At 52.7% G+C, this 27290-nt stretch overlaps 1 protein-coding gene across 11 annotated transcripts in view; it reads left to right on the forward strand.

The window, feature by feature from the left end:
• The window catches only part of RGS3 (regulator of G protein signaling 3), a 132351-nt gene that overhangs the window by 99956 nt on the left and 5105 nt on the right, over window positions 1-27290 (forward strand). For 7 of the 11 annotated variants that reach the window (XM_030919463.1, XM_010370480.2, XM_030919465.1 and 4 more), the window contains 2 exons: window positions 17996-18970; window positions 25929-25993. In XM_030919463.1, coding sequence (XP_030775323.1) covers window positions 17996-18970; window positions 25929-25993 — 1040 coding nt within the window. Of the gene's footprint in view, window positions 1-28; window positions 308-15446; window positions 15564-16189; window positions 16209-16260; window positions 16792-17995; window positions 18971-25928; window positions 25994-27290 lie in introns of those variants that run through there. The other 4 variants (XM_030919469.1, XM_030919471.1, XM_030919473.1 and 1 more) reach the window with 4 other exon arrangements.

A 27290-nucleotide genomic window follows, 5' to 3' on the forward strand; every position in this document is an offset into this window, starting at 1 on the left:
AAGAGGAGGAGGGATGGGTGATGCAAGGGTTTTTAAAGCGCTACCTAGATGTGGGAGGTGGAACCCGGTCATTTGGTTCTGCTTTTCCTAGCAGGTATCGCTCCCCTGGGGAACTTGGGTAAGTCCATAAATAGCTCTGCTGACACAAAGGAGCTCTGTCTGGGGAAGGCGGCCGCTTGACACGGCCGCCAGGAGCTGCCACAGCCACGGCCGCCCGCCTGCGGGAGGAGCCGGGTGGAGACCCGGGCGGGCGAGCTGGCAGGAGCAGCAGCCAGGAGTCGCCTGGGTTCCTGCTGGAGTGTGCTGGGTAGGTGCCTTGGTGACAGGGCTGTGTATGTGGTGGGCGGGAGTCCAAGCCACCCTGTGCCCCTGTTTCTATTGTTTCTTCCCCAGGGCAGCCATTGATAGGCATGTTGCAACCAAACCATTTATGCTCTGTTCTGAGATAGCTCTGTGTGTGTGTGTGTGTGTGTGTGTGTGTGTGTCTGTCTGTCTGTCTGTCTGTCTGTCTGTCCAGCTGTCTCAGGGGCTGGGAGCCCTGCAGGTTTGGGGGGATGCTTCCTCTGTTGGCTGCTCCCCACTTCTAGGCTGGCCAGCCAGCTTTTCTTTCTGGGAGAAACAAGAAATGTTTGGTGGCCAAGAAGTCGGGACACTGCATGGGAGGGGAGTGCTCAGTCAGCAGAGTTGGCTATTGTGTCAGGGGTGCTGGCCGCACACCAGGCACCAGGGATGGAAGCTCGTGTCTAGCTTCACTGGCGGGGGAAGAGGTGGTCTCTGGAACTAGTCTCAGTGGGTAGCCTTTGGTCCCAGAGACGGCCTCTGCTGAAATGTCCACTGGAAGCACAAGCAAAGATGCTCTGCCTCCGAGCTCCAACCCCATGGGAGAGGGCCTGCACCTGCTTCCTTGGCTCCAGCTGAGACCCATCAGGCAGGGGGTGGTGGTAGAGACAGGCTCACACCACAGAGTTGGCCACTGTGAGCAGGCAGAAGCGAATTATTTTTCCCAGCCTGGAGGGTCCACATCTCTATTCTTGTTCTGGGGTGTCCAGGAAGAACCCTCGAACCCTAGGACTCAGGGCAGGAGGATAAACCTGGACCCAGAAAGGGAGGAGCCTAGTCCAAGTTTGAGCAGCAGGTCTCTGGCTGAGCAGGGACCAGGATGGAGGACTTCTGCCTCCTAGAACAGCAAGAACAGGATATGTGGGAAACCATTTCCCTGACCTGTGCTAAGTATTATAACTCAACTTCAAATCTGACCCTCCTGGCCTGAGAAGCTTGGTACACCAGGCCCGGCAGCGATGCTTGAAAACTTTCCACATCCTGCTGCCCTCAGGCCTTCTGGCTGGGTGGCTATCTGGCTCCCTCTCCCAGTGCTAGAGTGGGTACATCTCCTCGAGGGAAGGAGCTGCAGAGGCTGCCCTGCTGGTGCTTGCGGGATCCCAGCCAGGGCACTGCAGGCATAGTCAAAGTTTCCACCAAGGCCCCTTGAGTCCTCTGCGCCCAGCCAAGGGGCACCTCCCCTTTTCCCCAGCCCTAACACGTAGTGTGGCTTAGCCTAGGGCAGGCCCTTCAGGGAGCCGAGTTCCACAACAGGGCTCATTGCAAGCCCAGACTGGCTTCTGAGAACCAGGCAGATGGTGAAGATGAGGCAGTTGAGGCAAGTGACCACTCCTCGTGAGAGGTCTCCAGGGCTTTGAGCCAGAAATTGTTGATGGGGCTTCTGATGATAAGTATGTAGTATCAGTGAAATCTGCACTTCCAGGCTTTCTTGCCTTTGCACATGCTATTCCAGCTACCTGGAAACCCCTCCCCTCCTATTCCCTTCTCTCCCCTCCTCTCCCCTCTGCTCCCCTCCCCTCCCCTCTCCATGTCTTATTCTATCCAAACTTCCACAACTAGAGCAAATACTCCAGCCAGAATGAGTCTGTCCATTGGTGGTGGCACCCATGAATATTGCTTTGTGTCCTATTTATGCAGAATCTGGGCCTTATTCATCCCTTAGTCGCAAGGACCTGGCCAGGGGCCTGGGGCATGGTTGGAGAGGGACTTTGCATTGTCCTGGCTAGGGCAGGTTTTCTTTGAGGACAAACACTGACGTGCAAGTCAGCTGTGTCTGCCCATCTCCTAGCTCTGTGCCTGGCATAGAGGGCCTGTCAGGGAGCTCCTTTAGGAGAGGCCTAGGTTCTGAATGTCAAAGTTGTGTCCATAGGGCCAAGGGATGTGGGCTGGGTTTGATTGGAGGTGAGGCGGGGAGAATTCTGGCTTCATCGTGGCAGGGACCATAGGGAGAATCCACTCAGGGGTCATGCTGGGCTAGGTGGTATCCACAACATAGCCTGGGCCATGAAGAGTGGAGGGGTATCCCTGGCTGGTTGAAATGCAGTGCTCAAGATCCTTTGAACAGACTACAGGGGGTTGGAGCTCAGCTCCCTGGACCCTCTTGGGATGGTGCCAACCATAGTAGGTCTGGGGGGATTGATCCTCAAGTCAGTGGTCTGTGTGGCTCCCTCAGAACAGGCACAGCTGAGGAGAGAGTGCCTAGCCCCAGCTGGGTCCCTGGGGGCCAACAGCTGCTTCCCATTTGGCCTTTTAAGGCCCTGGAGATGGCAGTCTCCTTGCCTTCTATTAGCTTGGTGTAAAAGCAACTGCGGTTTTTGCCATTAAGAGTAATGTAAAACCACAATTACTTTTGCACCAACCTAATAGATAGCTAGATAGAGAACTGAGGCAGGAGAGGAAGGACTTGCTTAAGGTGACGTGCGACTCAGCAGGAAAGCAGAGACAAGAGCTCAGGTTCCCCAGCCCAGGCCTCTCTGTACTGCACCAACTGGATGTCTGAGTATCCAGGTTTCATCTTGGGGCTCTCTCTTTTTCTGGACTCACCAGTTACATGTCGCTTTTGGACCTTCGGGCTTACTGACTAGAGCCCTGCTATCCTCTGGGAAAAGCAGCATGTGCAATAGACAAAGCCCTTGGTCGGTGGGCTGGAGACTGCAGCACCTTCTAGTCCCTTCTTACTGATGATCTCAGGCAAATATGTCTTGTTTCTCACCTCAGTTTCCCCTTTGTAGCAACCAGGGACTGGACCAAGTATTGCCAGGTGCCTTCCAAATATCCAGTTCTCTGATTCTCTGCAGGCCATTTCCTCTTCCTGGCTTCCAAGAGTCAATGGTCAGGGCCAGGGCTTGGTGCAGCAGGGAAGCAGCCCCCAGCCTGTTCCCCAGGTGCCTCTGGGCAGGAGGCTTCTCATGCAAGCTGTAGCCCAAGCCGAAGCTGGGAGGTTTGTTGTTGTTTGTGGAGCCAGATGGTTTCCAAGATGTCATTGCTTAGGGGAAACCATCATTCCTCCCAGGAATAAACAAGGCTGCTTATGGCTCAGCCCCCTAAGCCCGGAGAAGCTGGAGCCACTCACAGCAGACCAGCCAGGCTCAGCCCCATGGAGTGCTGCCTGCCCCTACACAACCAGCTGTACCCTGGCTTCCAGGATTGGAGTGGGGATGGGGGCAGGATGGTGGGAGGGGTGTAAGCCTCTTGGGAAATCAGAGCTTCCAGGCACAGACGAGAGGGAAGAGGGTCCCAGGATACCCTCTTCCTTCTGGCAGTGGGCCTGAGTCATCACTTGAGATGTGTGGATAGCTGTCAGGTATGCCCGGTGCTCCAGATGGCCCAGGGCTTCTCCCCTCTCCCTGCCCTCCATGGGCCAGCCCGCTTGCACCTGGCACCATGGCTCAGGCTGCTGCTGGAGAACTGTCAGCGGCTCCCAACTTAGAAAGGGGGGTGTGCAGGAAGTTATTTGGAACTGGGCATGCTTTTCACTACATAACCAGGGCTCTCTGTGGTGTCCTCAGTTACCTCTTACTGGGGTTAGCTTTGGGCAAATAGCAGAGCTCGGGGACTTGGGGAAGGGTGGCAGAGGGTAAGGGAACAAGGGGAGAGGCAGAGAAAGGTCTTGGTAGCGCCTCTGGGGACCAAATGACTGGCAGGAACCGTGACAGCAAGCTGGAGGCAGCCAGGAGAAGGACCGTGGAATGGGAGGTGGCATGGCTGTGCCACTCCTCAAGTCAAGGGTTGTAAGTAATGTCCAGCCAGAACATGAAATCTTCACTTCTTAGACCTCACTTCCTGCAGTTAGTTCCCAGTTGATTCAAACAGCAGCAGCTCTGTACTGTACTCTCTGCCTCTCTCCCTTCCTTGTCTTCCTTCCTTCCTTCCTTCCTTCCTTCCTTCCTTCCTTCCTTCCTTCCTTCCTTCCTTCCTTCCTTCCATGTGTGTTAAGCACCTACTGTGTGCCATGTACTTGCAAATTACTGGAGGCCTAGATCTAAAAGTTCCCATCTTTAATCTAGTGCCAGGATGGTCAGGTAATGGACATTAACAACACAGCTTTAATGGAGAGGCACGGGGTGGTGGTGTGGAGCTGTGGGACCTGCCAGGGAAGCACCCAGTTCAGACTGGGAGCCTCAGCAAAGCTTCCTACAAGAGGTGAAGCTGAAGGTGATTGTACAGATGCTTGCCCTTTGAAGAGCAGGTCTCCATTCCAGTCTATCCACCCCTCTGAGATGTAGACGTGATTCCCTCCATGGAAATTGTTTTTGTGAGTCCAGCCTCATGCTTCTCCTTGTCTAGGGAGGTTGTATAGGAATAGGGGCTCTGGACTTGAGGGAAGGCTCTCTCCTACCTTACAGTCATGTGCTCTTGGACAAGAATGGAGCTTCTCCTGCTTTCATGTCCTCGAGCAGTGGTCTAGCCTCCTCGGGTTAAATGAGATGACAGCTGTAAAGCACTTAGACATGTTTCATGTGACTGGACTCTGTGTCCTGCCAGCAGTGGGAGTGCCACTAGCACCTATCTCATGGGTGGCTGTAATTAAATGCAGCGATGTACGTGAGGCGCTTGGCATGAGCAGGCATTCAGGAGGCAGCACGGCAGCGTTTTGCTGGAGGGAAGCAGTTGGAATGCGCAATCAGAGATGTGTACAAAGCAAGGAACTCACTGAGGAGCAGTGAGCCTCAGCCCAGGGAGCAGAGGAGGAGACACTGGGATGAGGGGTTTTATTTGTTTTTAAAATAAACCTTTTAAATCGAAGTATAGCATACTTCCAGAAAAATCAGAATACAGCCAATGAATTTTCACAAAGCATAGACCCCATCCAGGTCAAGAAATAGAACATTCTGGTACCCTAGGAATCCCCACAAATAACCCTCTTTTAGTTTCTGTGACCTCAAAGGTAACCCCTGTCCTGACTTCCTTTTTTTTGGCGGGGGGGGGGGGGTGGGCAGAGTCTCGCTCTGTCGCCCAGGCTAGGGTGCAGTGCACTGCAACCTCCATCTCCCAGGTTCAAGCAATTCTCCTGCCTCAGCCTCCCCAGTAGCTGGGATTACCAGCGCATGCCACCATGCCCAGCTAATTTTTGTATTTTTAGTAGAGACGGGGTTTCACCATGTTGGCCAGGCTGGTCTTGAACTCCTGACCTCAGGTGATCCGCCCTTCTCGGCCTCCCAAAATGCTGGGATTACAGGCATGAGTCACTGTACCTGGCCCTTGTCCTGACTTCTCTCATTGATGAATGGAGCCTATCCTTTGTGTAAATGGAATCATTGAGTACATATTATTTCATGCTGACTTCTTTTGATCAGCATTTTGATGGCAAGATTCATCAGTAATATTGTATCAAGTTTTATTTTGTTTATTCTTGTTGCTCTGTGGTATTTCCTTGTATATACCACCACAGTTTATCTAATCTGCTGTTGATGAACATTTGTGTCGTTTACAGTTTGAGACTATAATGAATGGTGCTGCTATGAATATTCTCATACATATCTTTTGATGTACTATGGATGCTTCTGTTGGGTAAATACCTAAGTTTTGCAATTGCTGAGTTATAGAGTTGTACAGAGTTAGCTTTAGTAAATACCATGATATTATTTTCCAAAGTGTGACGGGAATACACTCACTTCAAGCTGTACATGAAAGAGCCTGTTACTCCATGTCTGTACCAACATTATTGGTATTAGATATTGTGATATCTAATTGTGGCTTTAATTTGAATTTCCTTGATGTCTGGTGAGGTCGAGTCCCTTTTTCATGTGTTGACTAGCCATTTGGATGACCTCTTTTGAAAAGTGCCTGTTCAAGTCTTTCCCCCATTTTCCTATTGGATTTTTTTTTTCTGATTAATTTGTAGGAGCTTAAACAATATTGTAGATATGTGTTTATTGTTGGCTATGCGCATTCCAAATATCTCTTCCCACTCTGGGATTTGCCTTTTCCCCTTTTCCCTCTCTTTTTTTTTTTTTTTTTTTTTTTTTTTTGAGACGGAGTCTCACTCTGTCGCCCAGGCTGGAGTGCAGTGGCCGGATCTCAGCTCACTGCAAGCTCCGCCTCCCGGGTTCATGCCATTCTCCTGCCTCAGCCTCCCGAGTAGCTGGGACTACAGGCGCCCGCCACCTCGCCGGGCTAGTTTTTTGTATTTTTTTAGTAGAGACGGGGTTTCACCATGTTAGCCAGGATGGTCTCGATCTCCTGACCTCGTGATCCGCCCGTCTCGGCCTCCCAAAGTGCTGGGATTACAGGCTTGAGCCACCGCGCCCGGCCATGCCTTTTCCCTCTCTTAAGGGTATATTTGAAGAACAGAAGTTCTTAATTTTAACGCAGTCCAATTTGTTAATCTTTTTTCTTTTATGGAGAGTGTTTGCTGAGTCCTGTTTCTTTGCTTATTACAAGGTTATGGACATATACTTTTATGTATTCTTTTAGATGTTTTATGTTTCATATTTAGATCTAAAATCCACTTGAAATAGATTTTTGTCCACTATATGAAGTACAGGTCAAGACTCATTTTCTTTGGATAAATATTCAATGTATTCAAAATCTATCCTGTCTCACTATAGGGCAATGTCACCTTTGTCAGAAATTGAGGGGCAATACATGTGTGGGTCACTTGAATTTTGAAGGATGAGTAGAGCTTCGGCAGGTGGACGGGGGAGGGGAAGTTGCTCTAGGCAGGACGTATGGTGTGAGCATAGGTTTAGAGGAGCCTGAGGGTAGAGTGTATCAGACTGGCTGGAGGGAAAAGAGGAGAAACAGTGTGGTGGAGAGGTTGGCAGGGGCAGAACACACAGGGTTAGAGGATGGGACTTTATCCTAGAGGGATGGAAGCATTTTGAACAGGAGAACAAGGTAGGCAAGTTGGTGCAGGACCGAGGGAGATAAGATAAAGTCTTATGACAGAGGGAGGCGAGAGGGTGGGTTTGGAGAAGATAGCAAATTCAGCCAAACCTAACCCTGACATCACCCCCAAGCAGAGATAGGGGTGCGCCTGCCTCAGAAGGCAGCAGTGAGGCCAAGGGTACCAGAGGCTTGGGAGGGTGACCTTCAGCCACAGGGTTGTGGCTTAGTCTCATGTCCACATGTCCATTCCGGTGTCCTCGAGTGAAAAAGCCTCTTTTTTCTGGGTGAACCCCCCGCCACCACCCAGTGCCCCCAGAGCTGCAGGCCCTGAAGGAGGAGGGCAGTGGGGCAGACTGGGGCAGACAGAAAAGGAAGGGAGCATATCTGGAAAGGGGGACGTTTCTGTTCCTCCTGCCCTTGATGCCCCCACAAGGAGACCTGGCTATGCCTTGGGCCCTGAACTCTGATCTTTCTAGGCTAGCTGAGATGCAGAGCTGGACAGACATGCTGGGGAGAGCAAGACCCAGTGAGGGGAGTGATTTGGCCCAGGCCATGCAGTGAGCCAGTCCAACCCAACCTAGGGGCAGGCTGAGCACAGACTCATGTGCCTTCTCAGCTTCCAAGTTTCCTCCCCTGAAACCTGCAACTAATAGGACTCCTGTTCTAGGCTGCTGTAAGGGTCAGAATATGCCAAGTGCCCTGTTCCGGAATTGGATGCAGGAGAGGGAGCTGATGATGTCAATGATCATGATGAGAGTAACAATTATGATTATAGAAATTGCAGGTGCTTATTGAGCACTTACTAGGTGCCAGGCCCTATGCTAAGCCCTCCCCACAGAGCTGTGATGTAGATACTCAATATTCACATTGCCATTTTACAGATGAGGAAACCTGAATAGGTTAAGCAGCTTGTGCAGTGCATTGACCTAGGAAGTGGCAGAGCCAGGGTTTGAAGCTCGATTTGCTGGTCTCCAAGCCCCAGTTCTTCATCAGCAATAGGCTTCCTTCCTTCCACCTCTGGCTCTCAGTTGTGCCTATTCTCAGAGCTGTTGCTTGGAGTTAAAATCTTAGTTTTTGGGTTGGTCCCTGGTGCCCACTCATGAGAGAGTCAAGCTGTGGAGAGGAAGGCAAGGAGCAGAGGCGCACCACCATGGGCTACTGTGTGTCAGGCAGTGCCTCCGTATGCCCCATAGCAGCCCTGTGAGGAAGCAGCATACTGGCTGTGAGGGAGGTGGCATATGGGTAGGAAGTGGGATTCACCCCCAGGCCCTCCTGCTTCCAAATGCTGACCTCATGACGGCAGCGCTGTTTGTGTCCTTTCCTGAGGTCGTCCTGGCATGGCAGAGCTTCTTTGATCAACCTAGCATAAAACATCACAGAGAAGCCACACGCTTCTAGCTCTCCCCACCTGGAAGGGGCCCCTGGGAGGGAGAGGATTTGGGAGGGTCACCAGGTGTACAGAATTCTGCACTGCCCCTCCCAACACCAGGTGTCATTTTCCTGCCCCTCAATATCCAACCATGTGGAGTCCGAGCAGGGCCCCTGTGTCTGGTATTGCTCACCACTGCCTAGCACAGAGCCTGGCCCAGGTTTGTCCTCAGGAAGCATCCTTTGAAGGAAGGGAAGGAGGAAGTGAAGAGAGCAGGAAAGGAGATCACAGAGGAGTAGAAAGAGCAGGGCTTTGGAGTCAGGCAGACAGTGGTTTCAATTCTGACTCTTCCACTGACTTGCTTTTTGATCTTGTGTAAGTTACTTAACATCTCTAAGTCCTAGTTTTCTTATTAAAAATGATACTGATCTCACAGGATTGTTGGAAGTAGAGCCTAAAGTATAAAGCAACTGTCACAGTGTGCGGCGTGCAGTAGATGCTCAGTTAATGATCTCTCTCTCTCTCCTCTTTGTCATCATTATCTGTTTCAAACACCTCTAGCTTTACCTTCCCTACCTCTGCAGCACTAAGTAAAACTGCTTTCAGGGTAACGTCGGAATTCCTTAATATATCCATGCTCCTGCCCCATCCAACCACCTCCACTTCCTTGAATGTTCCCTGCTGGCTCTGGCTCAGCCTGGAATATCCTGTCCCATCTTTTCCCCCATTACCTCCTCCCAGAGCCATCCTAGTTGTCCCTGCTGCCTCTACTTCCACAGCCTCCTAGGGTGGTAGCAGGTGGGTGAGAGATTGATCTGGCACCTCCAAGGCAGGGAACATGGCTTGCTGCTGTTTGGCAGCAATAGCCAGCACAGGCCCTGGCACATGGCTGCAGCTCTGTCGGTATTTGCTGAGTAAGTCTTGAGGGAAATGGTGTGAATAAGCCAGACATGATTCTGATGAGCCAAACAGGACCTGCCCAGGGCCATGACAGCAGGGCAGGCTGGGTCTTGGCAGGGCAGCAGAGAGCCTTCTAGCCAGGGCATCCGAGGCAGATTGAACCAGTGCTCACAGGGATGGGCAGGAAGTGGACTTGAGGGATAGAGAGCTTAGGGAAATGAGATGGCCCCAGCACACACACACACGGAGCAGGCAGAAAAGCAGAGTGCTAGGTGGGAAGGGGAGTGAGGATGGATCCCACAGGCAAACCGATTCCTTAGCAGAGCCCCAGGGGTCCTGGAGTTCCCCTTCTTACAAGGTGTCAGTCACTACTAGCTCAGGAAGAGACTGGGAACTCCCCTGCTCTCAACTCTCAACTCCCTGCATTTCAGAGAAGAGAGTTGGAGGTGTCGAAGGGGTGTTTGGGGTGGTGGGTGGGGACAGAGACTACGAGTCCACCCCACGTTGAAGCAGTGGTGTCAGAAACAGAGGCGAGAGGAGAAGGGGCCTGGTGGGGGGGGTGGTGACAGGGCAGCACCATGCTGAAACCCAGACCCCAGGAGCCACCTCCCCGCCCAGGGAGAAGCTGGGCATCCAGGCAGGTGGTGGTGGGTCTCCAGCAGGCTGCAAATGTCATGTCCTTCTGGCTTGGTCAGGCGATAGTCAAGAGTAGGGAGGGTTTCTGAGAGGCCCTCCTATCTCCTCTTTCCTCAGGGATTCCCTTTCCATGAGTGTTGGCTTTGTCCTGAGAGTCCCTGTGCGGGGGTGAGCTAACCTTCTGTTTCTCAGTATTGCTTTCTGTATAGTGGGTACGCTCCCTACTGTGGTGTGCCGCCCTCCTGAACCTCACAGAATTCGTCTGTGGTCGAATTCCTCCTTTGCCCCTCTCTCCTCCTGCAGCTGGGCCTCTGTTTGGGGATCATGAATGGGTAGCTGCCTCCAGGGAACTTGCCAGCCCCCAATCCTGCTCCAAGGTCATGCCTCTTCTGCACGGGCTCCTCATTATAGACAGGGTTTTATGTGTTGAAACTGGTCCTGGGCAAGGTTCTGGGCTGGATTTTAGTGCTGATTCTGTTGTATGACCTTGGTCTTATCACTTCCCTTCTCTGGGCCTCACAAAACAGACAGTCACCTTGCCTGTTACCTGACGCCACTCTCCAGAATTGTCTTGGGAGTCAGAAAAAAGTAAAAAGGCCTGGGCCTTACTCTTAGGGAATGTGATGCAGCAGGTCTTAGATTGGGTCCAGACAGGCATTTGTAAGATGCTCCTCAACATTTTAAAAAAACGAGTGTGTATTTTATATAAGCTCCTGGGTGCTGCTGCTGCTGACTCTTGGGCTGCACTTTGAGGCTAAGAGTCTAGATGGTCCTGTGAGGTTCACTGGATTGTTCTTTCTTTCTTTTTTTTTCTTTTTTTTTTTTTTGAGACAGAGCGAGAGTCTTGCTCTGTCACCAGGCTGGAGTACAGTGGCGTGATCTTGGCTCACTGTATCCTCCCCCTCCCGGGTTCAAGCCATTCTCCTCCCTCAGCCTCCTGAGTAGCTGGGATTACAGGGACCTACCACCACGTCCAGCTAATTTTTGTATTTTTAGTGGAGACAGGGTTTTACCATGTTGGCCAGGATGATCTCGATCTCCTGACCTCGTGATCTGCCCTCCTCGGCCTCCTGAAGTGTTGGGATTACAGGCGTGAGCCACCGCCCCCGGCGATTGTTCTTTCGTTCATTTATTCATTCATCAAACACTTCAGGTGGGGAGTGGTCAGACGTGAGGCTAGAGGGAGACAGAGCCCAGGGTCTTCCAGGGCTACAGAATTTGGACTTTATCTGAGAGGTATTGGGGAGCCAGCCACAGCAACGTTTTAAGCAGAGGAGTGACAAGTTGAGGTTTGCATGTAGACAGCTCCCCTGACATAGCACAGAGAATGGCCAGCAAGGTCTGCACTGCCACTGTGAGCCCCGCATCATCCTGATGGGAGATGACGGTGGTCTGGAGGGAAGTGGTGGCAGTGGACACGGAGAGAGTAGCAACATTCTTTTTAAAAAAGATGAATCAACTTTTTAATTTTTTATTTTTTGAGACAGTCTCACTGTATTGCCCAGTCTGGAGTGCAGTGGCATGATCTCGGCTCACTACAACCTCTGCTTCCTGGGTTCAAGGGATTCTCCTGCCTCAGCCTCCTGAGTAGCTGGGATTACAGGTGCACATCATGTCGCCTGGCTAATTTTTGTATTTTTATTAGAGACGGGGTTTCACCATATTGGCCAGGCTGGTCTCGAACTCCTGACCTCAGGTGATCTACCCACCTCGACCTCCCAAAGTGCTGGGATTACAGGCTTGAGCCACCGTGCCCGGCCTCAACTTTTATTTTTTAGAGTAGCTTTAGAAATTAGCACGAAGTACAGAGAGTTCCCATATACTCTGTCCTCCTTATTGCCAACCTCCCTAGTGGAAAGATCCTTGAAGTTGTATAAGTGATGATCAGGATTTGAGGACTGACCATGGGGGTGGTCGTGGAGGAAAAGGAGGAGAAAATGCTGGCCAGTTCCCTGGTTTGGGCAACTGGTGGTGGCTTCATTGATACAGGGGTCATGAGAGGAGGGATGATGAACTTGTGGGGAGATCACACATTCAGTGTAAGGCTTGTTGAGTTGGGGGCACTGATGAGATATGCAGAAGGAGGCCTCCATCCCTGTTCCTGGGCTGCAGCCACACGGCTGTCCTCTGTCTCAGCAGCATGCTAAGGCTCTTCCTGGCCTGGGGCCTTGGCCTATGCTGCTTCCTCCTCTAGTGAGCCCCACCCTGCCCCTTGAGCAGATTTCAGTCTCCAGCCGTTCCACAGGGCGGCCTTCCCAACACTCCCCTGGGCTCCCTCACAGCACCCGAGGGTTTTCCTTCACACCGCAGATCTTGGTTTCTGTTTATCCTGTGTTTACAGCAGTGATGACTTGGTCAATATCCCTCCTTCCTCTCTAGTTTGTAGGCTCCACAAGGACAGGGATCGTGTCTTTCTTATTCCCTCCTTTATGCACAGAGCCTAGAACAGTGTCTGGATGCAGAACTATTCCATGAGGATTTGGTGAATGCCTGTGGCATCTCAACTCAGGAGAGGGGTCTGGGCTGGCAGTGTGGACTGCGAGTCATCAGTAGCCAGATGGTACAGATAGCGATTGTGGCCTGGGGAGTGGATGGGTTCCCAAGGGAGTAGACAGGACTGTGATGACAGGGGCCCTGCAGCAGGTCCTAAGGGACAGGCAGACAGGCCCATGAGAGGATGGAGAAGGGGTCAGTGGAAATTCAGGGAGGGAGATGTTAAAACCACGCCGTGCTGGGGTGACCATAGCTATTGTTTATTGGGTGCTCATGTGTGCCCTCATGGTGCTGAGCTCTGGATACTCGTTAGCTCATTTATTCCTCTCAACATTGTGAGGAGGTTCTAGAAATCCTGTGTTCTAGAAATCCTGTGTTATGGCTAAGGAAACTGAGGCACAGAAAGGTTAAGCCCAAGGTCACCTAGCAAGTAAGTGTGAAGTTAGTATCTGGAGCTCCCCCTAATGTAAGCACCGCCTCCATCCTCCTGAATTTTGCCAAACCTGCTGTGTTGGAGAGAGTGGAGGTAGAGGGGACAGGAGAATGGCCTGAAGGGTCTCTGAGCTGGTGATGGAGGAAGCACTGGGTGTGCCAGACTCTGGATGGTCAAGAGGCCAGACCTGGAGGAGCTGGGCTGACGCTGAGCCGGGAGAGCTAAGTGTTAGCTGAGCTGTCAAGGTTCCTGGAAGCTAGCATTGAGTCAGGGACCTGAAGCTAGGGAACCAGAGCATGCCACGCTTGAAGGAACAGCCCATCTTGAAAGCCTGGAGGTCCAATGTGGGGCAGGAATTCTAACAGCCTCTCCCTTTCTCAAAGGACTTTACAGTTCACAGAGTGCCTTCCTGCCCTTTCTCAGACTTGGTCCCCTTAGTCTCTGGCATAGGAAGCTGCAGGCATCCTCACCCTCTTTCATGGCAGAGAAAACCAAGCTTGGAGTGGGGTAGCTTGGGGTCACACAGCTAGCAAATGATGGAGTGAGGATTCCAGTCCAGGTCTTCTGGCCGCATGTCCAGTGCTCTGTTGGTAAAATCCTGGCTGTTAAGGGCCACCCTGAGACAGAGGCAAACCCCAGTTTACACCCCCCAGTGCAGGAAGTGGTTTTCGAGGGTAGATGCGGAGCCCGGCATTCATGGTGGCTGTGATGAATCATCAGAGTGAGAGCTGCAGGTTGTCCCTGGGTCAGCAGACCTGACTGCTCAGTGAGTAGCTGTGTGATGTTGGACAAGTCACTTCCAGCAGCCCACCACTACCCCCAACCCAACAGCCGGTGGGCGTCTGGGGCCCAGGAGCCAAAGCTGGTATGAGTGTGAACTCTGGGTGTTATAGCTGCCATCCCTCCTTAGCCTGTTCCGAGCTCTGGATTGGATTTGGGAGAGGATTTGATTAGGTCCTAAATAGTGGCTCCATTTAGAGGGCCTGGTTCATTTCCTGTGTGCTTACAGCAGATGAGACACGGGCAGAATTAACCTGGTCTAGTCAAGCCAAAGAAGTGATGGATGGGAAAGACACAGACGCGCACCTCGGAAGGGCGGGGCAGTGGCTTCCAGCACTCTGGACCCAAGGCCCTGGGTGAGCAGGCTGGTCTCCCTGGCACCCTGGCTGGATTCTTATTACTCCAGCTGGTTGTAACAGCTGCCTCACAGGGTCCCCAGCTGCCTGTACTTCCTCTATCAGAGCAATCCCCATGCTCCTTGAGACGAGTTATCTAACCTCTGTTTTTTCTGCTTAAGTGAAGGCAGAGATTGTCTGACTTGTTCCCTGCCATCCCCCCAGTACCTACCTAAGTGCTTGGAGAATGAATGAATGAATGCATGAATGTGTGCATGCCCCAGTCCTCCCTGCCACCCACAAATCCTGCCCACATTCCCCAGAGCAGCTTTGACACAGCACAGCTCTGCCTGTGGCATTTCGTTGCTCACAGGGCAATCCCATGCCTACCATGTGTTCTGCAACCTCCCCCTCATCTTTGCCTCCCCTCCTGTCCTAATTTTCTCCTACACTTGCCACCCCCGCCCCTGGGTTTCTCGGGTGTCCTGTAATTGCTCTGGAGCTCCCGTCAAACCACTTCCCACCCCAGCTCTCCCAAGAACACAGGCCGTACCAAACCTGCACGCAGTCCCTGTTCATACAGGCCTGCCTGCGAGCACAAACCATGAGCTCTGGGCCCTGTTCACCAGCATCTGCTGGTGTGGGATGCACCCAGGTGAGGGGCCTCAGGCAGCACTCCAGGCTGTTCCTCCTCCCTCTACAGCCCCCTGAGGGCCCCAAACACTTGTGTGTAAGGCTGCAAGGAAACAGGGAGAGACCCTGGGCAGGAGATGTGAATTCTAATCCTGAATCAGCCTCTCATTCTTAGGTAATTCCCATACCCTCTGGGACCCCAGGTTTCTTATCTCTAAAATAAGACCATTGATAGCTCCCATTGTGTCAAAAGCTTTTCCAGGGCCAGGCACTGTGAGGAGACTCAAATAGTCCTGTGAGTCCAGTGTGATATCACTGGGCTCAATTCCAGATGAGGAAACAGAGGCTCTGAGGCGTTGAAAGGCTTGGCCGGAGTTGCACAGCTAAAAAGTGGCCCCATTGGGATCAAAATCAGCCTGGTTCGGGTATCTGAGCACATAACCACTGGGCCCTCTGCGAACCCTTCCATCTTGGTTAGTTTCTCAGCTGATCCCTCTGGGTAGGGGCCCTCTGGGGACAGCACCCCTGCCTGAGCGGCACTTCCCCTCCTGGCTTTGTTTGGTTTGGCCTCGATTTAGAACAGGGTTGGCAGAGGCAGGCTGACTTGCATTTCTGGTTTTGGGTTTGTTGCTGCACTTTCCCCAAGGGGTGGGCGGGCTCCGACTGTCATCACCGCTGGGACAGGCCTGGGCCCCACCCTCACCACCCAGGAAAGGGGAAATGCAGCCTGCTCCCCACTCAGTGCCACTCTGTGCCAGGCCCTGAGGGCACCCGGCTGCTGCTTCCTTCCGCCTTTCCCCAAGGACTATCAGAGGCAGGTGGCTGGGCCGGGGGGTGGGTCGGGGGGAGGTCTGGCCATGTGCTAGGGTGATAGGACTGAGGGGCGTCAGGGAGCTGGCTGCAGGGCAGTTTGTTCCTCCTGATGGAGAATGCTCCCTGGTGGGTGGGGAGATGGGCTGGGGACTGGGTTGCTCATGGGGACAGAGATCAGAAGTGGGCTTGAGAAGAACAGGGCCAGAAGGCCTAGGCTCTGGCCCCAGCCTAGCCCCTGATTTGTGCAGGGTGGCTTTGGGCAAGTCACTAAGTCACTGTCCAGACTGGGCCCTCAGCCTTCCTGTCTACCCAGTGGAGGGTCTTTCTGTCCACCTGGGAACAGCCTGATGGGACTGAAGCACAGCCCTTAGTTTCCAGATGAGAATTCTGGACTGGAGGCCCTGACATTACAATTGCCAACACTGACTCTGGTGTTTGACAGAGTTTGGGGTACGTGGGAAACATGTGCCACTGGTTAAGGTCCTTAACTTCAGAATTTCCCTCTAGATCAATGCTTTTTAAATCACTACCTCCAACACCACCGTCTCCTATAGGAGCTTTCCGCCTTTTCCAGCATACGCTCCTGATCTGTTACTCAGGCACGCTGGTTATCCCATTTCATAGATGGACACCTTGAGGCCTGAAGGTTGGTGACTGGCTCTACCTGACATGCCTGTGTGATTCTAGGTTGCCCTTTGCTCCTCTGGGCCTCAGCCTTTCTGTCTATGCAGTGGGGATTTCAGATCGCTCTTGTTCCAGAATCTGAGACTATAAGGTCTGAGAGGGCCCTTGTGTGGAGTCACCTCTGAGCTGCAGGCAGGATTTCCAGGGCAAGAAGGCCACAGCATCAGCAGGTACCTGTCTTTGGCCTGTGAGCCACAGCCTAAGGCATGCCCTTCCTGACCGTAGCCAGATCATACTAGAGTCCTCCGAGGCCTCCCCTCCCTCGTCCAGCCACCGTCTCTGCTCTACAGGGCTCCACTTTCACTTTCATGCTCCCAGGCTGTGGCTCTTACCCGTGCCGCGCTTTCACATCCGCTCACATCTGTGCTCCCAGATGCCAGTGTGACCCCTGACACGTGTGTGCAGCAGCCTGCAGCTGCTCCAAGCCATGGCTGATCACTGACTCCCAGCTGTGGGGCTTCACCATTACAGACCCCCCGGGGCTTCAAAGACTTCTCAGCTTCGAGCATGGCCTTTTGGGTATCAGGGCAGCTGTATAATAGTGGGTAAGTCACTGGCCTTTGGACTCAGTTTTGTTATCCATCAAATGGACATTAATGATTTCTACAATGAGAGCTCTTAATCCACGTTCTGGGGGTACTTACCTCTGAAGTTTTCTGCCAGTGTGCACATGTGCCCGCATGTGCACACATTCCCAAGCATCTGTTCAGTTCCTGAGTATGTGTGGGGTATTTCTCTTTCATTTGTTCTCAGCAGCTATGGCTTCTTAAAGGACGGAACCTGGGCTCTAAATAAATAGTTCCAGCTCCCGCATTCCTGGACCTTGAGTGGGAGGGGCCTAGCCCAGGCTTGAGAACTGCCTCCCAGTGTGATTGTGGCACCATGGACACTCCTGACTTTCTCGGGGCCCCAATCTTCTGGTGACGTAGCTGCTATTCAGACTTTCATCAAGAGAAACATTTTTCTCTTTGTGCATGAAATCTACTGTTGAAACTCAGCAAAACCCCCTAGGATCCCGAGGGTTGTGTGTGAGGCAGGAGATGCTGTGTTTTTTGAGGAATCCTTGAGGTTCCTCCAAGCAGTTGAAAAATCCCTGGATGGGTGATTCCTCAGGGAGGTTCCATGTTTCTGTGACATCTGGTAAGTCCAGGTGTGGACAATATTTTAAAGTTCCGGTTTCATTCCAGTTTACTAGTTTCAAAAAGATACTTAAGCGTTCAGAGCATATTCTTGTTTGAATGACTCATTTAGTTCAGGTAGAAGACACCCTGGGCTGGGTTCAGTGACTGCCCTGGGTTTGGGGCTTGACTTGGTTCTGGTCCATGAGCAGAAACTGCCCGTTCTCCTTTATCCCCAGAGGCGACTTTGACCCTGTTTCCTTTTCTGTAACATGGGGACAGTGATGCTTCTTTTATAAGGTTGTTGGGAAGGCCATATAAGAGAGTGGGGTCAAGCTGCCCTAGCAACTGCCAAGGCAGGAGCTAGATAGACAGTGGTTACCTCTCCCTCTTCTCCTGTAAATGACCAGCTGTGTTTTTGATGGAGTGGAAAGTTCAAGCAAGAAGACAGGGTGAGAATTGTTACACAGCTAAGTCAAAGGGGCTTTGGGGGTTCCATCTGGCACCTCAGCTTTCAGACTGGGGGGCCGGGATTCAGGCTACTGCCTGATTCCATGTCAGCTCATGCATGGTGTCTGGCATCTCAGCGCCTCCTCTTCTGAACCGTTCTTGTTTTCTTTCTGTTTCCCAGATGTTTGAGACGGAGGCAGATGAGAAGACGGAGATGTCCTTGGAGGAAGGGAAGGGGCCTGGTGCCGAGGATTGCCCACCCAGCAAGGAGCCCTCTCCTGGCCAGGAGCTTCCTCCAGGACGAGACCTGCCACCCAACAAGGACTCCCCTTCTGGGCAGGAACCCGCTTCCAGCCAAGAACCACTGTCCAGCAAAGACTCAGCTACCTGTGAAGAATCCCCTCCAGGCCCAGATGCCCTGCCCAGCAAGGATGCACCACCATGCCAGGAACCCCCTCCAGCCCAAGACCTCTTACCCTGCCAGGACCTGCCTGCTGGTCAAGAACCCCTGCCTCACCAGGACCCTCTACTCACCAAAGACCTCCCTGCCATCCAGGAACCCCCCACCCAGGACCTTCCACCCTGTCAAGATCTGCCTCCTAGCCAGGTCTCCCTGCTGGCCAAGGCCCTTACTGAGGACACCATGAGCTCTGGGGACCCACTAGCAACCACCGGGGACCAACCTACGGCCTCCAGGCCAGCCTTCGTGATCCCCGAGGTCCGGCTGGATAGCACTTACAGCCAGAAGGCAGGGGCAGAGCGGGGCTGCTCAGGAGATGAGGAGGAGGAAGAGGCCGAGGAGGGGGAGGAAGGGGAGGAAGGGGAGGAGGACGAGGATGAGGACACCAGCGATGACAACTATGGAGAGCGCAGTGAGGCCAAGCGCAGCAGCATGATCGAGACGGGCCAGGGGGCTGAGGGTGGCCTCTCACTGCGTGTGCAGAACTCGCTGCGGCGCCGGACGCACAGCGAGGGCAGCCTGCTGCAGGAGCCGCGAGGGCCCTGCTTCGCCTCCGACACCACCTTGCACTGCTCAGACGGTGAGGGCGCCACCTCCACCTGGGGCATGCCTTCGCCCAGCACCCTCAAGAAAGAGCTGGGCCGCAATGGTGGATCCATGCACCACCTTTCCCTCTTCTTCACGGGACACAGGAAGGTGAGAAAGCTAAAGGGGGAGGGAGAAGATACATGCAATGTGGGGAGGGCTGGCCCAGGGGCTGCAGGGAATGAGCAGTCACCGTGTTCCACCCCCGCTGTCCCGGCAGCCTCCCAGCGAACCTTCCACCTGTTGGACAGAAGGTAAAACTGAGGCCCAGTGGGACCAAGAAGGCAGAGCCTGGACTTAAACCCATGACGTTAGGACTCTAGATGCTGTGTTCTTATAGCTCCACTGGTCCCCACAGAAAGCAGAACAGGTGTAGCTTAGCCCAGGCCATTGTGTATTTGGATTTAAAAGATCTGAGGTAGTAGCTGGAGAAATAGAGTTACAGCTTAGCCAGACTAGAAATCCATCAGCCAGTCACAACGACAACACACATTTATTCCATGTCCGCATTATCCTAAGCAGTTTACATTAACTCATTAACTCTCACAATGGCCCTTTGAAGTAGATAGTATTTTGGTGTCCATTTTACAGCAGAGGAAACTGAGGCAAAGAAAGGTTATCTAATTTGCTCCAGGTTACACAGTTTATCAGTGTCTGAACCAGAATTAGAATCTGGTTCCAGGGCCAGTGCTCTTAACCAACCACCACACTGTTTGCCTCTCATGAATATTTATACGTAGATAAATAAGTATTTATCGATTTCCTGCTGTGTACCAGGCCCTGGGCTGTGCAACAAGGCAGGAGCCACAGAAGTGTGTGAGGCTGGTCTCAGCCTGAGAGAAATAAGTTATCTGTGTGAGCCTTGAAAGAGGGCTAACAGTGAACAGATTGTGCCATGATCTTGAAGTCCACCATCTAGTTTGGGTCTGGGCTCTGTTTCTTACTATGTGGCTTTGGTTGAGTCACTCAACTCCTCTGAGCCTTAGTTTTCTTCTCTGAAAAGTAGGGGTTAATAGCACTCACATCCCAGAACAGTTGAGGATGAATGGAAGAGGCTGGTGCCTGACAACACTAGCCACATGAGCGGTGGCCCTCAGGGAATGATGGGCCCCACTCCTTCTCCTGAAATGCAACAGCCTGTACAAGGTGTTGGTGTGAGGCCAGGTGAGTAGGGGTGGTCAGTGCCCATGGAGTGCAACTGACTCAGAGATCTAGAACTTCAGGAGGACAGACCCCAGGGCCTAAGGTCATCAGGGAAAGCATCTGGAGGAAGATACCTCTCAGCCTGGCCTTGAAGGTTGAGCAGGATTAGAATAAACAGAGAGGTAGAGGCACGCATTCTTTGGCTAGAGCAGAGCATTCCTAAAGGACAGATGCCTGGCACAGGTGCTGCTAGTCCTCCCTCCAACCAGCGGCAGACATCACTAACGGATTCCAGCATACTTCCTCACCAAGTTGGGACATGTCCTCAGAAGCCTGCTCAGCTTCTTAGCCACTAACAAGAAGGCAGACTTGGCATCTGGGGAGATGCCTTCTGCTGAAAGCTAGTCATCCTCAAAGGGCAGGCTGGGGCCCTCCAGAAAAGGGTCTTGAACTTTGGCCTGGGAACTGAATCTCCGTTTCCTTATCTGTAAGCATGTGTGGTTCTCACACTGTGGTGTGCTCCGGAATCACCAAGCGGAGGTTATTAATATATGATTCCTAGTCCCCATACCCAGAATTCTACAATCAGAATCTCTAGGGGGTGGTTCCCAGACCCTGTATTTTAAACATGCCCTGAGGGATCATGATCTTGCCAAAGTTTGAATATCACCATCTTAGGCCATTTCTTGATGGTTTCTACAAGAGAGAGTCTGGAATGCTGTCCTTCCAAGGCAAGGCCTCAGGCTCACTCGGATCAGGCCTGGCCACTCTTCTTAGGAGGGCGGTTGAGGCCCACCTGCCTTGGGCTTCCCAATCCTGATTCCCCCACTACACCCTTCCCAGTTCTATTCCCCCCAGCACACTTGCTCCAATAAAACTATTTATATACAGATAAATTCATACACATTCATGTGTATGCATCTATCTAATTCCCCGGCTCAGTTGGCCTCAGCTCCTATTTTGGGACAGATACTTATGCCTGGGAGTCCAGCAGGCCTGGACCAGCTCTCTTTTGTCTCAGCTTCCTCCTTTGGGTTTCCAAGGTTCCCACTGGCACCCTCCCCTGTCCCACCAACTTTTAGCCGGTCACTGCCTTTCTTGTGTTTGAGTGGCTGAGCTGGCAGAGACACCTGAGACTGCCTCCAGCCTGGTGGTGGCCACCCTTCCATGTGGCTTCCACACACCAGTCCCTGAGCGCTTTGCCATTCACATCCTGCCCTGTCCCGCCAGCAGCTTCAGTATGAAACCCACCCTTGTGAAAAGGAGATGAAGCCCAGATGGGACAAACACCGTAGTCTAGCTCCATCTCTTACTGGTACTGGGCCTTGGGCAAGTCCCTGCCCCTCTGTGAGCCACAGTTTCCTCACTGGTGAAGTGGGTATGGTAATAATCCTTCCTAGGGTTGCTGGGAAAATTAAATAGCTTAACACAGGTAAAACATTTAGGGGAGTATCTGGCGCTCAGCACCTGGGGGGTGCTGCATAAATGGTAATCATGTGATGAGGAGAGGGAGGGAGAGAAGAGCAGTAACCAGGGTAGTACTGGCTGTGCCACCATTCAAAGTAGCACCAGACCCCATTTCTCACCTTCCTAACACCGCTGCAAGGTGGACAGGCACTTGTCTTACAGTGGGAGGCTGAGGCTAGCAAGAGATGTTTTGTCCCCAGCCACACAACAGCAAGTGATGATGGCGCTGGACAAGGTCTCACCCTTGTCCAGTCACTCCTCTGTGGCTCTACTGCAGACCCTGTGACCTCATGCTGATGAGGGTCCAGGGGTGGGGGACTGGCAGAGGGACTGCGGCGGGTTCCCCCATGACTTCTGTCTTCCTGGCTTTGGCCTGGCTCTTCTGGGAGGGTCCCCTGATGCTGATGGGCCATTATTCCCAGGCAATGCCAGGCAAGAGGTGAAGAGGGGAGGGGTGAAGTGTTCAGGCTGTGGAGTCAGACAGACCCAGGTTCAAGTCTCAGCTCTGCCTCATTCTCCCTGGCTCTGAGACCTTGGCCAAGTTGCTTCTTTCTCTAAGCTTCGGTTTTCTCTTATAAATGGAACACAGAGTCCCCCGGGAGTTGTACCAAGGGTTCCAGGGAGCAGTACATAGAAAGCTCGGGCTGGTCATTTGTGCTGCCGTGCAGATAAACTGAGGCTGTCCAGAGCGCATGCTGCCTGCCACAGGATGACTTTCAGTCTCACCGTTGTCACCACTCCACACTCCTGGTATTCTGCTGTCTTGTGTGCTGAGCAATTTCTACTGCGAGTAGGAATGTCAGAACAGGCAGACCTCAGAGATGGTCGGCTCGGCCATGGTGATCTCACAGATGGGCCAACTGAGTCCAGAGAGGGAGAACACCCCCTCTGCCACTCCCCCACCCTGCCCCCGCTGCCACCCCCCCCATCCCCCACGATTCTCCAGCTGGCCGTCCTCTGGGTCTGGCACCCTGTGCTGAGTTGAGTGGTCTCATGGTGCCCCCTGCCGCCAGACCCCTGCCTTCCTGGCTGCTCCCTGGAGGACCTGCAGAGCAGATCCACAGGCCTTTTTCCTGGGGAGTCAAGGACGCTCTGAAGAATAATTGTGTTCAGGTCCAGGATGCTGCCATTGAATTCTATTCCAGCCTTTCTGGCTCAGCACAGAGGGTCATGGGCTATTCTTTGACAGTGAGGAGACCACAAGCTGCAGCCCTTCCCTAGCCCTGCTTCCTTCCTCCCCTACAGGGGACTGGCCTGGGCAGAGGTGGTCCACAGAGGGTGCCAGCCCTGTTTCATAAGCTCCCATGTAGGTCAGAGGTCAGACAAGAGGACCCCCAAAATGCCTTCCAGCTCGAAGATGATAATACCTTCAAGTCTCCTGTTTTTAAAAAGCCTAAAGAATTATTTCAGATGTGTAAACAAGTAAGTATAGAGTTTAGATCCACTGTTTCCATGTGGTTCCATGGGGCTTGCCAGGCTGGGCTGGATCAGAGAGGGCAGCCATGGATGGCCAGGGAGCCCCAGAAGTTCAACCAGGACCAATAGGGGAAACCAACTGAGCCCTGCTTACAGACGAGCCTTCTGTCACCAGTGGGCTCTGGACCCAGACCACAATTCTCTGCTACTTGCCAGTTCAGAGAGCCCAGGCCAGTTACCAAGCTGCCTTGGGCATTGGTTTCCTCAGCTGCACACTGAGGGAAATATCAGTAACTAGCGCTTAGAATTGTTGCCAAGATTAAATGAGATAAAGTATGTTAAAACACTTTGGCCCAGCGCCTGGCATGTAGTGAATGCTCAATAAATCATGGCAAAACCCACACTAGCTGAGAGTACTTGCTCACTGCTGTGTGCTGGTTGCTGTGCTGAGCACATCCCCCGTGTTAACTTACATAATCCTCACCACAGCCCTTTGAGGGAGGTCCAGTTATTACCCACATTTTACAAATAAGGAAACTGAGGCACAGAGAGGGATGTAACTGAGCTAAGGTCAATGAGCTAATAAATGATTGAGCTAAGCTTCAAATCCAGGCAATTAAAAATCTACACTCTTAACATTACTATAATTACAGTTATAATTACAATAAGAATTATAATTATTGTTCCAAGAGGTGATGAGCTCCTAGTCCCTGGAGGTGGCTGGATGAGGCTGGGCAGGGCCTGGGGATTCTGCCTGGAGTGAAGGAAGGGCTGCATGATCCTGGACTCACCTCCATCTGCTTTTCAGCCGGACAGGGTCGCATAGTGAGACAGTAGGGAGAAGATGGAAAGGAGAATTCCTTTGAAGGGCCTTTGCAGGCTGGGCCCTGGGCAGGCCTTGCTGCAGCTGTGGGAGGGAGGAGTCGGGGGGGCCACTCTGGCCCCCTCCAAGGTCAGAGGCCAAAGCCTCCTGGCAGCTATGGGGAGTCCCTAGGGCTGGGAATCAGAACCCAATTTTTTCACCTCAATTTCTCCTTGGCCCACAGCCTCTTCTTGGTGCTGGGGTTTCCAGCAGCCCAGGGGGCAGACTCCTAGGGCCAGAGCTGCCCAGCACCTCTGTCAGGCTGCTGGGCTTGGGTCAGTACCTGCTGAAGACACTCTTCTCCCCTCAGTGGAAGGAAGAGCCCATTTCACAGCAGCACAGAGGCTGGGGATGGCCGCTGGGTGGGAGCGGTCCCCAGGCCCATTGTGTGGAGCCGATAAAGTACGGAAGCTGAGGTTAGAATGGGAGGAAGCCCAGGGCCCGAGGGCTCTTTCCCACGGGTGGGGGCCTTGGGCATGGCCTCACCAGGCCAGCGTAACTGCAGCCTGTGTGTGCACTGAAGGGTGCACTGAATGGTGACAGTGGTAACACTCACTGGGCAATGACCACTGGTTACTGAGGTTAGTGTAGGTGCCAGGACTGGGCCTTGGGGTCCAGAGTTTATCCTGGTGAACCTTCCATCAGCCCTGTAAAGTGGCTGTCACTATGCCTAAGCCATAGGTAAAACAACAGAAGCCGAGAGGCTGGGAAACTTACCCAAAGTTGATGAAAGCAGGATTTATATCCAGGTCTGGTTCCAAACCCTTGCTCTGAAATCACACACCATACGGTGTGTGCCTCTGTGTGCACGTACACACATGTGTGTTTACAATGCTGGTGGGGCAGCATTCTCAGGAAGGAGGCAACACTTCCCGAGTCTTTCACGGAAACATTAAAATGTGTTCTGACCTTGCATTTCTGAGTAGCAGTATCCTCTGGTGGAGAAACACAGGTCTTGAATTGAGGCAGATTCCACCTCTGTCACTTACATGCTGGGTCTCCTTGGGGAAGTGACTTAAATTCTCTGAGCCTGTATTTACTTTATAGGTTTATTGTGAAGTTTAATGAGATAGTATCTGAATTATGCCCCATCCAGGGTCTGGCCTATAGTATGAGCTAAACGAAGGTATAATTCACCCATCCATTCACTCATCCACTCATTGATCCATCCACCTACCCACTCACCCACCCATCCATCTATTCACCCATGCATTCATCTATCTATCCACCCACCCATCTGTTCACCCATGCATTCATATATCCATCCACTCATCCACTCTTCCATCCATCCACTCATGCATCCATCCATCCACTCATCCATCCATCCACCCTCCCACCCACCCACCAACCCATATATTCATCCATTCATCCATCCATCCATCCATCCATCCACTCATCTATCCATTCACCTACCCACCCATCCATCCATCCATCCAGGCAGGCAGGTGGGAGACTCACAAAAGCATCCTCCGGGGAAGGAATTGCACATGGAGATGAAGACCTTCTGTTGGTTGGAAGGCAGAGTTGAGGAGGTTGCTGAAGTAGGGGCCAGGCTGGAGAGATAACCGAAGGAGTTGTAACTGATGTTAAAATGGAACTTTCTGCCCTAATCCTAAGATGGTAGATACAGATATGTTATGGAGTTTGGACGTTATCCTGAGGGCACTAGGGAGCCATGGAAAGCTATAAGGCAAGAGACGTGCGCTCAGGCCTATGTAATGATTTATTTTATGCACTGCTGACCATCTGAGGTTTCCTTTGAGCTTCAGAATCCTGACTTAATCATTATGATCCTGATTTTAGAAATTAAGGAACAGAGGTGCAGAAAGAGGCAGGGATTGGCCTAGTGACACAGCAGAAGCCCTGCTCTCTCACCTGCTCACTGCCTGCAATGAAGCCTCTGTCATGAGTGCCAGCTGTCTGGCTTCTCCCCAGTAAGCTGGGGACCTGAATGTCCCAGGAGGAGATCCTTGTGGCCAGAGGGTCTGCCAGGCCAATTCCACTTCATGGCCAGGCTGTTCCCAGCAGGGGGGTTTCCCTCCCTCACCTGTGTGCCGGGGGTGGGGGGATTTGGGAGTGGAAGGGGCTGGTGGCAGGAACTGTTGGGTCTCCGAGCCTCTCTTTGCTTAGGCAGGAGCTCCTGAGTGCTCAGACTGCATTGTGTCTGTCTTCTCTCCACAGATGAGCGGGGCCGACACCGTTGGGGATGATGATGAAGCCTCCCGGAAGAGAAAGAGCAAAAACCTGTAAGTTGGGAAGATCACTGGCTCTGCACTCCTCTTCCTCCCCTGCCCCAGGGGTCTCTCCTCTAGGGGTCCAGGAGGGGAGAAGGGGTTGTGCCTGGTCCTGTCCACAACCCCAGACAGACACCAAGGTAAAACTGGATCTTGGAACTTTGCAGTGACCCCAGAGTGGGGTCACCTGGGTCCTGAGCATTCTCTCCAGGTGAGGCAAAGTGCTGATTCAGTACTCGGAAGACAGTGAACCAGAGGCCACCAGCCCTGTTGTCCTGGCTTTAGCCCAGCTTCTGAGCCAAGCAGGGCCAAATGGCTTCAACAACTCCTTTGCTCCCTCTGGGCCCACGAGTGTCCCGAGAAAGGGTGGAACTAACAGTCATGGGGCTCCTCTTTCTCCTCCTGAGTTCCTGAATGCTAATAGTCTCAGGCGTTGCCGGGAGGGGGCGCTGCTGGCCCAGCTGCCGAATCCCGCACTCCCCAAGCCTTTCTGGCCACACTCAGGCCTTCTTATACTTTGGGAGGTTTGTTAGATGTGTCAATGAAAAAGACGTGTGTGTGGGTTCTCCTCAGGTCTCCTTGTATTCCCAGGCCTAAGGCCCTGGAGACTCGGGGGAGGTATAGGGAGGAGGCAGTGGGGTGCGTGCACAGTGACCCCCCCCCGAGGAAGCCCCTCCCTTCCAGGTCCTGTAGCACCCACCACTAGGCAGGAATTGGGCTATGGGGAGGAGTCTCCTGCAACCCTTTTCCCTGGCCTTGACCTTGGGTGGGGTCCACTACCCTAGAAAACCTTTCTCGCCCCAGCTGCCTTGACCTCTCCAGTTTTCTGCAGCAACTGTTGGCTTCTCTTACTCCACAGCCAGTTGCACTTTCTTAGCAAGGTGAAATGCACAAGCCAAAACAGTCCTTTGCACCAACCATCTTCACTTAACCTTTTGTAGGATGAGAGAGGGTCCAGGGGGTGCCAGGACTGTTGAATGTGGCGCTAAAGTGGGAGGTGAGGGAAGCAGTGTGTGGCAGCAGAGGGCAGGCACCCCGGGTGCTGGAGCTGCCCTGTCTAGCCTCCTTTCAGTGTAGGTGCTGCCTTTTGAATTGCCTGAAGCCCACACATTTTTTTTTTTTTGGAGACAGAGTCTCCTTCTGTCACCCAGGCTGGAGTGCGATCTTGGCTGGCTGCAACCTCTGCCTCCCAAGTTCAAGCAATTCTCGTGCCTCAGCCTCCCAAGTAGCTGGGATTACAGGTGTGTGCCATCACACCCAGCAAACTTTTTTGTACTTTTAGTAGAGACGGGGGTTTTGCCACGTTGGC

The sequence above is a fragment of the Rhinopithecus roxellana genome, chromosome 16 (genome assembly GCF_007565055.1).
Source record: "Rhinopithecus roxellana isolate Shanxi Qingling chromosome 16, ASM756505v1, whole genome shotgun sequence".
Lineage (NCBI taxonomy): Eukaryota > Metazoa > Chordata > Mammalia > Primates > Cercopithecidae > Rhinopithecus > Rhinopithecus roxellana.